General features: G+C 44.3%; 1 protein-coding gene and 5 long non-coding RNA genes across 9 annotated transcripts; 5 read left to right on the top strand and 1 right to left on the bottom strand.

Annotated features, from left to right (window-relative positions):
• Positions 1-113: 113 nt before the first annotated feature.
• acox3 (acyl-CoA oxidase 3, pristanoyl) lies at positions 114-3,930 on the top strand. 3 transcript variants are annotated; one of them, XM_077589687.1, is made up of 17 exons: positions 114-239; positions 593-767; positions 834-931; positions 1,002-1,137; positions 1,197-1,271; positions 1,346-1,579; positions 1,643-1,731; positions 1,856-1,952; positions 2,019-2,201; positions 2,281-2,403; positions 2,469-2,589; positions 2,661-2,783; positions 2,864-2,977; positions 3,033-3,148; positions 3,216-3,390; positions 3,452-3,519; positions 3,595-3,930. In XM_077589687.1, the coding sequence occupies exons 2-17, from the start codon at positions 648-650 to the stop codon at positions 3,799-3,801; spliced, it is 2,079 nt and encodes a 692-aa protein (XP_077445813.1). In that variant the 5' UTR covers positions 114-239; positions 593-647; the 3' UTR covers positions 3,802-3,930. The 3 variants fall into 3 exon arrangements, with proteins under 3 accessions (XP_077445813.1, XP_077445814.1, XP_077445815.1); XM_077589688.1 differs by having other exon boundaries at positions 117-239; positions 599-767; XM_077589689.1 differs by lacking the exons at positions 114-239; positions 593-767; positions 834-931 and having other exon boundaries at positions 999-1,135.
• A 2,300-nt stretch (positions 3,931-6,230) lies between these two features.
• On the top strand, positions 6,231-6,801 carry LOC144066310 (uncharacterized). Of its 2 annotated transcripts, XR_013297471.1 has the most exons (4): positions 6,231-6,277; positions 6,343-6,440; positions 6,511-6,548; positions 6,675-6,801. It is a non-coding gene; the product is annotated as an uncharacterized LOC144066310 (long non-coding RNA). The 2 variants fall into 2 exon arrangements; XR_013297470.1 differs by having other exon boundaries at positions 6,232-6,277; positions 6,343-6,548.
• Positions 6,802-6,821: 20 nt separating this feature from the next.
• LOC144066309 (uncharacterized) lies at positions 6,822-7,611 on the top strand. Its single transcript, XR_013297469.1, has 4 exons — positions 6,822-6,892; positions 6,972-7,033; positions 7,152-7,215; positions 7,277-7,611. It is a non-coding gene; the product is annotated as an uncharacterized LOC144066309 (long non-coding RNA).
• Positions 7,612-8,093: 482 nt separating this feature from the next.
• Positions 8,094-12,201, top strand: LOC144066308 (uncharacterized). The gene is made up of 4 exons (XR_013297468.1): positions 8,094-8,334; positions 10,071-10,119; positions 11,093-11,180; positions 12,095-12,201. It is a non-coding gene; the product is annotated as an uncharacterized LOC144066308 (long non-coding RNA).
• LOC144066305 (uncharacterized) lies at positions 12,056-13,277 on the bottom strand. The gene is made up of 7 exons (XR_013297465.1): positions 13,219-13,277; positions 12,950-13,153; positions 12,771-12,800; positions 12,582-12,659; positions 12,439-12,503; positions 12,250-12,310; positions 12,056-12,183 (listed from the first exon to the last, which is right to left on the bottom strand). It is a non-coding gene; the product is annotated as an uncharacterized LOC144066305 (long non-coding RNA).
• Positions 12,538-13,211, top strand: LOC144066306 (uncharacterized). Its single transcript, XR_013297466.1, has 2 exons — positions 12,538-12,683; positions 12,760-13,211. It is a non-coding gene; the product is annotated as an uncharacterized LOC144066306 (long non-coding RNA).
• Positions 13,278-13,421: the final 144 nt, after the last annotated feature.

Here is a 13,421-nt window from a genome sequence, read left to right as displayed (position 1 = left end):
GATCTGTTTTGAGTTCCGTGGGTTTAAAGGAACTTTGGCATTGTTTATAAGTGACAAATTGAAATTCAGTCGGCTGCAAAACCGCCTCAAGATGGCGCACTTGTCCTCGCTTCTGCTGCTCTGTTGACTTCCGAGTTGAGAGTGGAATGGGCGTGTCCCGTGTCCTGGCCAATGTTCACCAAATGTCTTCTTTTTTAATCGGGCGTTTGGGTTCAATGGTTACCAAACGCTGCTGACAGGTAAGAGGGAACTTGGATGAATATCGCTTGCGATTTCCTGACTTTTATAACAGCGATTTTTTTTGTAAATATGAAGGCATGTGTGAGTAAACAATTGGATTTTTCCATGGATCAATCTTTGTTTGTCATCAACTTTGTCATAGTTTGACAAGAACTTGACCTTCGTCCTGCATCGATAACTTTAGAAGGAGGTTCAGCGAGGGCAATTATTAATCGCGATTTCTGAACTGACGAAGGAATGGAATTGTAGCGATTTACTGAAATATTCGCTAAAGTCATTGACTCGAGAATTTAAATCAATACATTTCAAGAATTTTGGAATTCAAATTGCTCCATGTGTGCTTTGTTCAAAGTTGCAGGTCCCATTTTTTGTGAAAATCAAGTCTTTGTTCAGAAGTTCAGAAGACCATGAAGCATGAAGTTGCCGACCTTCCCGGCGGGCCGTTGGACATCTACAGACAAAAAGCTTCTTTCCCGTGGAAGGACATGCTTGTCTTTTTGGAAGGAGAAGAAGTTATGGCCTTGAAGGTAAAACCGCCGCCTTGCTCTTCTCTGGCCGTCTTCGTTCCTCTCAGGCGGGCTTTCTCGTCACAGCGACGCATCTTCGCCGCGTTGGAGAGCGACCCGCTTTTCTCCAGGACGCCGGGCGAAGACCTTCCCATGGAGAAAATGCGGGAGCTCACTTTCCTCAGGTGCGGGGGCGCCGGACCACATTTTGGCCGGACTTCTGCTGACTCCATCAATTTGTCTGGAAACCCGCAGGGTGAAGCAGCTCTTCCGCTACGACTTCCTGACCAATGAGGAGGCCGTGATGGACCCGTGGAAGACGGTGGTCCTCAATGACTGCTTGGGAATGTACGACTGGTCTTTAGCGGCCAAGTTTTTCCTCAACAAAGGCGTGAGTGCGTCCTGGCCGGTCTCCATGTCGCGGGACGGGATTTTAAAAGCCTATTTCAGATGTTCGGGGCGACGGTGGCCAGCGGCGGCTCGGCGCGACACCGCAAATACGTGGACTCTTCCGACGACATGACGGTAAGTCCGACGTCCGTGGGAACGAACGGACGCCGTCCGGCCGTGACCCGCGTTTGTCTCGTTTTTTCTCGTAGATGTTCGGATGCTTCGCGCTGACCGAGCTGAGTCACGGCAGCAACACCCGAGCCATGCGGACCACCGCAACCTACGAGGCCGCCACGCAGGAGTTCGTCGTCAACTCCCCGGATTTCGAGGCCGCCAAGTTTTGGGTGGGCAACCTGGGAAAGACCGCCACCCACGCGCTGGTCCTGGCGCAGCTCTACACGCCCGACGGGGCCTGCCACGGCCTGCACAGTTTTGTGGTCCCGGTACGCCGGTCGCAATCGCCGGGTGGTGCTTGAGCGCCAACGTAAGCGAGACCTCCCACGCAGGTGCGAGATCCCAGGACGTTGCTGGCTCTGCCTGGCGTGTTGGTCGGAGACATGGGCAAGAAACTGGGCCAGAACGGACTGGATAACGGGTACGTTCAAGTCGGAATTCACAGTAAAGCTGCAGACTCCGCCTCCCCTCTGGCGCCACAAAAGAACAGGCCTCAATGTTCCATCCTTGGATGGCGCATCGGTCAATGAATGACTCCGGTCCAGGTTTGCGTTGTTCCACAACGTGAGGATCCCGCGGGAGAATCTCCTGAACAAGACGGGAGACGTGACCCCCGACGGCACTTACGTCACCCCCTTCCAGGTAAGACCGGGTCCTTGCGGAAAGTGACTTTGACGATCCTTGATGCGGAGTTTTGGGCTCACCGAGGACCCCAACAAGCGGTTCGGGGCGTCCCTGGGAGCGCTGTCCGCCGGGAGGGTCTCCATTGCCAGGATGGCCCTCGTCAACCTCAAGCTGGCCTTGATCGTGGCGGTTCGTTTCTCCGCTACCAGGAGACAGTTCGGACCCAAGGACGGCGAGGAGCTCCCCGTGCTGGAGTACCAGTTGCAGGTCAGCGGACTCAAGATCCGTCCAGACCCAGATGGACGGATATTTGTTCTTATTATCTTGATGTTATCTGCGTTGTCAGCAATGGCGCCTGATCCCGTATCTGGCGGCGGCGTACGCCCTGGAGTGTTTCTCCAAATCCCTCTTCAGCAACTACGTGGAGTTTCGGATCGGACAGATGATGAAGGACCAAGCGGACCGACAGGCACAGAGTTGCACAATGTCAAGTCGGAGAGCCGGCGCCCGTGTTTATTGGTTTTCTTTGTGAAGGCGGAGCTAGGACGGGAGCTCCACGCGCTGGCCTGCTCGGCCAAGCCCTCGTCTTCGTGGACGGCCCAGCGGGGAATCCAGGAGTGCCGCGAGGCCTGCGGCGGTCACGGTTACTTGGCCAGTGAGCGTCCGGGTCCTCGGTCCCGCCCCCGAACGTGTTCGTTCGAGACTATCCGGTCCTCCTTTTGGCAGTGAACCGGCTGGGCAGCCTGCGCGACGACAACGACCCCAACTGCACCTACGAGGGGGACAACAACGTCTTACTCCAGCAGACCGCCAACTACCTTCTGGCGTGGATGGACGCGAAGCGGCGAGGTCAGGCCTCCCTCCCGTCTTTCCTCCAGACCTTTCCCGCCGTCCTCCGCCCGCTCAGTTTCCGTTCGTGTTTGAGTCAGGCGGCGTCCGGATCCAATCGCCTCTGGGCACGGTCGACTTCCTGGACGACTTCCCCCGGATCCGAGAGAGTCGCTTCGCGGCGCGCGGCGTGGACGACTGCGCCGACTCGGCGGGTACTTTGTGGCGGGGCGCAAAGTTGAGGAACAAACTCCAGCCGCTTTGTTTTAGTGGCGCTGGCGGCCTACAAGTGGCTGGTGTGCTTCCTCCTGGAGGAAAGTCACCAACGACTGGAGCGGCTCCGAACCTCGGGCCAGGACGACTTCCGAGCCCGCAACGATAGCCAGGCATGAGGACCGTAACCGGGGTCGCCTTCACGTCCAACTACTTAGACCACGCCTTTCGCCCTCGCAGGTCTACTACTGTCGCGACCTGGCCCTGGCCTACGTGGAGCACTGCTGCCTTCAGAGGTTCCGCGACCAGGTCCGGCACGAGGACACGCCCCTCCGGCTCCGGGGGGTCCTCGAGAAGCTGTGCGCGCTCTACGGACTTTGGAGTCTCAGCGGCCACATGGCCACGCTGTACCAAGGTACCCTAAAAAAAACAAAGAGTCAAAGAGATCAACGTTCCCCGCAAACCTTTGCACGCAGGTGGCTTCCTGAGCGGAAAAGAGCCGGCCCACTTGATCCGGAGCGCCATTTTGGCTCTCTGCGGCCAGGTCCGTCTCGCCCGCCGACGAGCGTCCGCCGGGGGGGGAATAAATGAGAGTCAAACCAAGTGGCCTTGTTTGCAGCTAAAAGACGACGCGGTGGCGCTGGTGGACGCCATGGCCCCGCCGGACTTCGTCCTCAACTCGCCCATCGGGAACGCCGACGGGCAGCTGTACGCGAACCTGTGGTCCACGGTGACGCAGGGACGCCAGGCGCTGGAGCGCCCGTCCTGGTGGAAAGAGTTCTGCTGCGACAAACCCGCCGTCGGATCCCTGCGGCCCAAACTCTAGACGGCTCGGCGCCGGGGTTGCAAAATTGGGTCATGGACATTTGGAGTCGACTGGATCGCTTCTCGATCTGTATAACATCACTTACTTATCAGTGTCTTGGCAATAAAAAAAATAAACAGGCTGCTATAATTTTGGGCTATGTATACATGGTTGCTTTAAAAAAAAATCTTGTTATAGTGATGACAAGTAGGCTTTTTGTTGTTGATGATGACGACAGGGCCTCTGTCCGATTATTATTATTATTATTATTATTTAATGCATATTTGGTCATTTTTACCTGGGGAAAAACACCATCATATATATGTATATATGTGTATATATGTATGTATATATGTGTATATATGTATGTATATATATATGTATATATGTATGTATGTATTATGTATATATATGTGAATATATGTGTGTATTATGTATATATATATATATATGTGTGTATATATGTATATATATGTGCATATATGTATGTATATATATATGTATGTATATGTGTATATATGTGTACATATATGTATGTATGTATATATATATATATATATATATATATATATATATATATATATATTTATATATATATATATATATATATATTTATATATATATATATATATATATATATATATATTTATATATATATATATATATATATATATATATATATATAAATTTATTTTCCTCTAAACGTCCATGTATAGCAAGAGGAATCTTCCTCCAATATAATATACTGCCATAAATAGACGAAAATTCCCTTCTTATATTGGAGGAAAACACAATGGTCGTATACACATAGTCGTTTATGAGAAACAAGGCCGTCATTACACATCCAGTCCACACGAGGACACTGTATTGCCAACAGTTTTGCAAAGCGCCTTTTATTGAAAGAAGAAGATCCTCGAATGCGGAAGTCGTGGTAAACAAACAGACGCTGATCCAAACAATTCGTCTCCTGCGCATCATTTTAGATAAATGTAGTCTTTTTGAGCGTACTATTCGGTCAATAGAAACAAGATGAGATGAGTGGACTCATCCGCCTCAAATTATCGTCATTGTTAATGACACTTACAGTTGATGAACTGTTCCATCTAATGAACATGTTCTCTTTTCATTGTTTTTTTTTTATCCATTTATTCGCAGCCAGGTGCAGATGTAATGTGTTTGGTCCTCTCTTGGTGCATACTGGACTTGTTCCTAGGGGCAGACGGCTGACTTCCACTTGCCATCCTATGACAATCACCTTTATTTTGTGTTTATTTTATGACAAAAGTAGACAAGACACTTGTGTATTTGGTCGAACTTTATTTTCAATGTGTTCCCCAGCGTCACCCCCAACTTCCTCATACAAATGATGTGCAATATTCATCTTGAGCCCTCTCCAATAAAGTAATAAACCACAAAAAATCTTAGTTCCTTGATTTTGTGTTGTGACTCTGTAGGCGAGTATGAAGACACGCTATTTTATTCTCGACAAGACATGTTAAACTTGATGCCCTCTTGTGGCGGTTTTAAAGCGTTGCACTTTGCAATGGCTTTTCCAACCAACTACGTATTAATGTAGAATATACCTGGACTCCTCTCACATATTGTCCTGAGTGTGCCTGAATAGACATATTCTAACTTGCTGTCCTCTTGTGGTGCTTTTAAGGCATGGCACTTTGCAATGGCTTTTCCAACCAACTCCGTATACTGTTTTCTAGTACTACAATATACCTCCTCTCACATATTGTCCTATGAGTGTGCCTGTATAGACATATGGTGTGTTGCTGCCTTGTGGCAGTTTTAAGCATTACACTCTCCAATTGCTTTTCCAAACAACTCCTTGTTACCAGTGCATCACTGTAGTATATTCATAGACTTCGCTCGCATCATATTGTGCTAAGTATGCCTGATCAGACGTGTTTGCTGCCCTCCTGCTGCTATTTTTTTTTTTATCACTTATCTATGTGTGAAATTTCGGCGGAAATTCAGCTAAGGTGGCGAATGGCAAAAGACATTGCCTGCGATGCAGGGGACCCGGGTTCGATTCTCACTCGCTGCTGAATTTACGAACATAAATGCCAAAGAGCTGCCAAGAGTGAGAATCGAACCCGAGTCTACTGCATTCTCAATCAGTATCTTTAACCGTTCGACCACAAACGCTTTGCCTGAGAGAAATTGGAAGTCATATTTAACCTGTTTTTGACAGTCTTCCGAATGTGAGTGACTGAAAATTGGAGATATACATTCTGAGATCAACTCTTAGCATCTGCTCGTTGGTCAGATGAATAGAGTAAGTGACTACGGTGCGGGACGTCCGGGTACGAGTCCTGGCCGGTCACTTTTTTAATTGAAGGGCGCGTCTAAATTATTATTTTTTTAAACTTTTTTTTTTGCGCGCGTTTACGTCACTTCCGAAAAACTATTTAAAGAGGAAGTAATTGCGCAGTCGTCCTCTTTCATTTATTGGAATCTCCGCGTCGCTCCACGCTGGAAAGCCAAAGTAAGTATTCCCAAGTCTGTTCACTTTTTATTTGAGACTAATTTACATTTCCGTTGTTTTAACAGCTCACATGTGGAAAAAAGAAGCAAGTAAGTACTTTAAATACTCTAAATCAACCTCGAAAATACTAAATGGTCTAATTTCTTCCCACAGGCTGCAATCGGTAAGTATTCTGTCAGATGATCCACTTGGCACCAAAAATACTCTTGACTCTTTCTTCTTTTCTTTTGCAGGCCACTTCCAAGATGTCTGACCCTGCAGGGAAGCACAGGTGAAACGAGCAAACAATTGATCCACGTGCAAATCTAACTGTCTATTAATCTATTCCAGAAGGCGAAAGTAGAGTAACAAAGTTTAAGTTAAGATGACTTACCATGTCCAACTTTGATTCTTGCAGTTGGATTTCATCCACGACGACGTCCACAAGGTTGGTGCACACTGCAAGACAAATTGGCGGACGAGAATATTGTCCAACTTGGACGTCTTTTTACGCGACGCTTCTGAGCTCTGATTTACCTTCCACTTTCTTTTACTGACTAGTTTTGTGTCTACCGGAGGGCGCTGCAGCTCAAGGTGACTGAAGCAAAATTCTAAGGGCTTCATTGTATTGCAAAGGTGAGTGAATGTGCACCATTGAGACGGTAAACACGTCTGAATGTACGTAATTCTCACCCACTTTCTTTCTTGTGTGCAGACTCATTCCAGTGAAAACGCCATTTTGGAAACCCGCCTTGACCCGCCCCAACTACTGCACCTGTGAGACAACGAGTTGATTATCTTCATTATTGCAATCTGCCAATAAAATACAAATGACAATCAATTGTGAACTCTAATTTGTAACAATTGTCTTAAATGCACTGTTATTCTTCCACAGTTGCAGTCCAAATGATGCCGTCCTGCTCAATACAACAACAAGTGACACATCGCATAATGCTAAGGTAAGTCTTATCGCCGTTTGCACACTTATTTGAATGCACTTGACTTACTTTTTTGTCTTAGGTCTCTACACTCTGCTTCGGTGCGTCTCCTACTGGTTGGAAGAAGAACTTCAAGACCTCTTACTTTAGACTTCACATCTGGACTTTTGCTCTGTAACAAATAAAAATAAAGTTATACACAAACAATTACTTTTTAAAGAAGGGCGGGGTTATGCAAATGACTAGTCAAGAGCAATTTGATTGGTGAAGAAATGAGTGTAAATTTGCTGATTGGTATAAAATAAGGAAGTGGAAGGTGTATACCATATTTACGCATCTTAATTTCTTAAATCACAACGGATGTCCAATTATACCAAAATAAAGGCTCCAAACCAATCACCCTTCATACGGAAACAAACAAAAACAATGCCTCAACTTTCCTGCCTATTGCTTGCACTGTCAATTTAATTTGATTTGATTTAATTTGTCTTAAAAACGAAGATGAAATGGAAAATGGTTATGTTGTTGGCCAAGAAAAAGCCTGTCAGAGATGTCTGGAAGATAGGTTAAGTCACGCAAAAGTATAAGAAAGCTGATAGTAACTACATATGTACACATTAAACAATAAGGTGTTCATTAAAGTGGGAAACTCTCGTAAAAGAAGAGGGTGATTGGAAAGAAAGTCATTTCACGTGGCTCAATTTTTTTGAAAAGCAATAAACCGTTCGAATTATTTGGAAGGGAAATCGGGGAAACAAAGTACAAGCAGGATTTGTTTACGTCTGCTTTTGTCGCTCTGTTTATACGTAATATGTCGTTTGCGCAGGCGCGTTAACGTGGGCGTCCCCTAAATGACGTCAGAGGGAAACCCAGGTTGACACTGGCACCAGCGACCCGGAAGTGGAACTGAAAGCGGAACAAGAAGCGAGAGGCGAATTTGTTTGTCGTGCTTTCTTTTGTTTTTAAACTGTTTTTTGGCGTTTTAACGCATGATCTAAATGGGGGAATTTACAGTAAAAACAACTGATTGACGTTTGATGGATTACATGAACAGAAGTCCGCAAGAAAGGAGTTTTTTCGAGGTTTTTTGGCTGATTTTTTGCACTCGGTGCAGGCTGCACAACGAAAGTCACGAACAAGGTAAGAAATGCTGCAATTTTCTACTACAAGCGTCTTCTGATGTATATTTCTACTTGTAAAACGTGCACTTTATTCTGTTCAGCTTGATCTTCATATCCCAGATCAGATCAAAACATTTAGCCAACCCCCACAATTTAATGAACCATTTCCCCAATTTATGATTTATTTGATTATCTGCCACAAAGTGGGAAAAAACTATTCTAGATATATATCAAATGATACTGAAAATCTGCAAATGTAGACTGGTTTATTTTTAAATATTTCACAATGACAGATTGGCTCAAATATTAATTTTCCATGAAAGGCATAACCCAATAATGGCTATACAGTATTTAAAATCATATTTGTGATGAGTAAATGAATCCAAATGAATACTTTTTCATTGTTTTTAAAGATTGCACCTGAGGAAAAGCTTGACAGAAAAGAATGCATGGCTCAATGTTGACATTTGATGAAATAGGCTGGTTTTATTTAACGATAAAATTATTTTGCGGGCGGGGTTTATTTAAATTTATTGGGCATGCGCAGTGCGGCCGAGGGTGTGTTTTGACACTTGAAGGGGAGTGTTTTTGTGCGCGGAGCTTGGAAAAAAATGCATTCGGGGTGGACCGGTGGGCGGGTCTGGCGCAGACTCCGCCCACTGACTCCAGCGCCGAAGGTGCAAGGCTTGGAAGGCTTGGAAGGCAAGGGGATTGCCAGGGTTTGAGTCGACGTTTTGGCCCATTTCATGCCGAAGGGGCGTGGCCAACTTAAAAGTGCATGAAATGAAGCCAAATTGCTCGGATAAGAGTCCAAATGTCTTCCCAACACTCTTGGTATTCACTTGCCATGCATTTCAAGCCTGAAAATTGGACAATTTAATCTGACAATATGCTTATGACCTTCTTTAGCTCCGCCCACTGGGTAATATTCTCCTCTTTTCTTGCCCTTCGAAGCTTAAATAAGTGATTGGGATGTGAAATGATGTGCCATGTTGATGGATTTGTGTCCATATTTCTCATATTGACCCACTTGTATATTTTTTCCAATGGTTGTTAATATTTTGTGAGATTTTAGTGTGGTGTTCATAGTCAGTTGGATTGAGTAGACAGATTTCATAGATTGTGACTGTGGAGTGGTTACCTCCTTAGACCCTTGGCCCCCAACACCCCCAATAGTACCTGATATGTTTCCAACATCTTAGATGCATCGTACCAATAGTGTATTATGCTCTATTTTGGTCTGTAGATGATTGTCATGAGTGGGTAGCAGAGCCCCCAAGTGACCTGAAGGTGACCCCCACCCCAAGCAGGGTACCTAATGATATGTCCTAGCTGGTCAAAATATTAGGTACACCCTCGACCCAGTTTATGTGGTCTTACTGTATCATAGCAGAATTGCAGACCTCAAGTCGGCCCCCCAGCACCTCTAAGTGTACCTAATGAAGTGTCCAAAATGGCCAAAATATTAGGTACACCCTCAAGCTATAGTTTATTTGGTCATAGTCTCTCATAGTAGCTAGAAAAATGTCATTGTGTAGCAGAATCCCCCCCATTGACCCCCACATAATCTATTTTTGGTCAGTAGACTCCCATTCCAGGCCAAGTGTGCAAACGGCCAAAATATTAGGGACCTCCAAAGTGTCTCATTGGCACAAAATGACTTTTTTTCTAAATGTTTTGTGTTTGAAACGTGCGATCTCAGTCAAATTGCATTTGTGCTCACAAAAAAATGTCTTTTTGTTTACATGAGCGGAGGTCCGGAAGATGGAGTTGCTTCCACGTCCATCAACCTGCGCTAACAAAGGTAGGAAATGCTCCATTAAATGTATATTTGTATTGAAAACAATGTTTTTAAGATTTATTTAGCATGCTGGTAATTTAATAGCTTGAATTAGAATCACATTTATTTGACCACCTGTGAAAAACAAGAACTTCTTTTGTAGAGCTAAAAATAATAATGTATGTTTATCATATAAATGTAAATGTAGGTCTTAAAGTTCAAGATGCTAATGCTATTTTTGCGCTCGCATCATCTTATGTAAGGTTACTTATAATTAACGGTAGGCTAATTATGTGACTGTAATGTCGTATAAATGTAATTCTAGGTCTTACAATTCAAGATGCTAATGCTATTTTCATACATCATCGTATGTAAGGTTACATATAGATATCTGTAGGCTAATTATGTGACTGTAATGTCATATAAATGCTAGAATTGTCACTGACTGCTCTCGTTAAATGCATTACAGTTCAAGATGCTAATGCTATTTTTGCGCTCGCATCATCTTATGTAAAGTTACATGTAAATATTGGTAGGCTAATTATGTGTTCAAGATGCTAATGCTATTTTTGCGCTCGCATCATCTTATGTAAAGTTACATGTAAATATTGGTAGGCTAATTGTGTTCAAGATGCTAATGCTATTTTCGCGCTCGCATCATCTTATGTAAGGTTACTTATCATTACCGGTAGGCTAATTATGTGACTGTAATGTCGTCTAAATGTAATTCTAGTTCTTACAGTTCAAGATGCTAATGCTATTTTCACACATCATCGTATGTAAGGTTACTTTTCATTATCAGTAGGCTAATTATGTAGCTGTAATGTCGTATAAATGTAATTTTTGGTCTTACAGTTGAAGATGCTAATGCTATTTTTGCGCTTGCATCATCTTATGTAAGGTTACATATAAATATCGGTAGGCTGATGATGTGATTGTAATGTCGTATACATGCTAGAATCGTCACTGACTGCTCTCGTTGTCGTTTTCTTGACAGGATCGGGGACGTTTTGGACGTGCACGGCGCCGCCGGACGGGCCCGCGCTGCAGCCGATCGCTTCGGGACACTCGCGTGTCCTCACTGGGTATGTGACGTCTCACACTTGAGCTTCTGCAGTGACCGACAGTGGCATCTGATGCTGTCAGAATGTCAAAAAAGCCATTTTTTGCTAACAATATATTGTTGAAATTTAATCAGTCTTTGTCTTTTTTTGCTAAATGCATCCTTACTACGTTTAAAATAGGTTTTTTTCCTTAAAAATGTGTCTTTTTGGGGCATAAAACGGCCACCAAAAAGAGCTCTCAGAACGGTCAGGAAAAGTGGCCTCGGAAAAGCAGAAAATCTGCCCGGCAACGAGACGTGTCACGGCTCCGCCATCCAATCGGGGGCCTTAGAAATTGGACTTAGCCACCTCCCCTCAATGCAAATTTGGATTTAGCTCCGCCCTGGCCCCGCCCACCCCGGACAGCCAATCACAGCGCGGCATTTGGTCGACCACGCCCCCTTTGGCCTTAAAAACTGCCTTTTGGGGACTTAAACCCCGCCGCCTTTGACAAAGCCAGCCCCCTCAACTTAAGCCCTGCCCAGCAACGATATGGCCCACCCACTCCCAGAGAACCAATCAGGTGGCAGCATGCACCATCTACTTCCTTATTCTACACCAATCAGCGAATTTACACCCATACACAGAGAACCAATCAGGTTGCAGCATACACCATCTACTTCCTTATTCTACACCAATCAGCGAATTTACACCCATACACAGAGAACCAATCAGGTTGCAGCATACACCATCTACTTCCTTATTCTACACCAATCAGCAAATTTACACCCATTTTTCCACCAATCAAATTGCTCTTGGCTAGTCATTTGCATAGCCCCACCTATTCTTAAAAAGTTTTTTTTTAAATTTAAAATATAGAATAAAAATTATAATAAATAAAATATATAACAAATAAATTGTTTTTTTGTGTAACATTTTATTTTTATTTGTTTCAGAGCAAAAGTCCAGATGTGAAGTCCAAAGTGAGAGGTCTTTTAGTTCTTCTTCCAACCAGTAGGAGTCGCACCGGAGCAGAGTGTGGAGACTTAAAGACAAAAAAAGTAAGTTAAAAGTGCATTCAAATAAGTGTGCAAACGGCGTTAAGACTTACCTTAGCATGATGCGACATGTCACTTAATGAATTTAGCAGGAGGGCATCATTTGGACTGCAACTGTGAAAGAATAACATTGCATTTAAAACAATTGTCACAAGTTTAAGTCCACAAGGAGTCAAAACTGATTGTCCTTTGTATTTTATTGGCAGATTGCAACAATTAAGATAATCAACTCGTTGTCTCACAGGTGCAGCAGTTGGGGCAGGTCAAGGGGGGGGGTCTCCAAAATGGCGTTTTCACTGGAAGGAGTCTGCACACAAGAAAAAAAAAAGTGGGTGAGTATATCATTCAGTCGTGTTTACCGTCTTAATGGTGCACATTCACTCACCTTTGCAGTGCAATCAAGCCAGAAGAATTCTGCTTCAGTCACCTTGAGCTGCAGCGCCCTCCGGTGGACACGAGGAAACTAGTCAGCAAAAGAAAGTGGAAGGTAAATCAGTTCAGAAGCGTCACGTAAAAAGACGTCAAAGTTGGACAATGTTTACGTCCGCCATTTTGTGTTGCAGTGTGCACCAACCTAGTGGACGTCGTCGTGGATGAAATCCAACTGCAAGAATCAAAGACCGGAGTCAAAATTGGACATGGTAAGTCATCTTAACTTAATCTTTATTACTCTACTTTCGCCTTCTGGAATAGAATAATAGAAAGTTAGATCTGCACGTGGAACAATTGTTTGCTCGTTTCACCTGTGCTCACCTGCAGGGTCGGACATCTTCGAAGTGGCCTGCAAAAGAAAAGGAGAAAGAGTCAAAAAGTATGGTTAACAGCCATTTTGGGTGCCAAGTGGATCAGCTGGCAGAATACTTACCGATGCAGCCTGTGGGAAGAAAGTAGACCATTAAGTATTTTCGAGGTTGATTTGAAGTATTTAAAGTACTTACTTCTTTTTCCACATGTGAGCTGTTAAAACAACAGAAATGTAAATTAGTCTCAAATAAAAAGTGAACAGACTTGGGAATACTTACTTTGGCTTTCCAGCGTGGAGCGACGCGAAGCTTCCAATAAATGAAAAAGGACGACTGCGTAATTACTTCCTCTTTAAATAGTTTTTCGGAAGTGACGTCATCGCGCACAAAAAAAAAAAAAATTTAGACGTGTCCTTCAAACAGAAAAGTGACCGGCCAGGGATCGTACCCGGACCTCCCACACCGTAGTCCCTTACTCTACT

This window comes from Stigmatopora argus, chromosome 20 (genome assembly GCF_051989625.1).
Source record: "Stigmatopora argus isolate UIUO_Sarg chromosome 20, RoL_Sarg_1.0, whole genome shotgun sequence".
In the NCBI taxonomy this organism is placed as follows: Eukaryota; Metazoa; Chordata; class Actinopteri; order Syngnathiformes; family Syngnathidae; genus Stigmatopora; species Stigmatopora argus.
The sequence above is the reverse complement of the archived record's forward strand: the minus strand, read 5'-3'. Positions and strand labels throughout refer to the sequence as shown.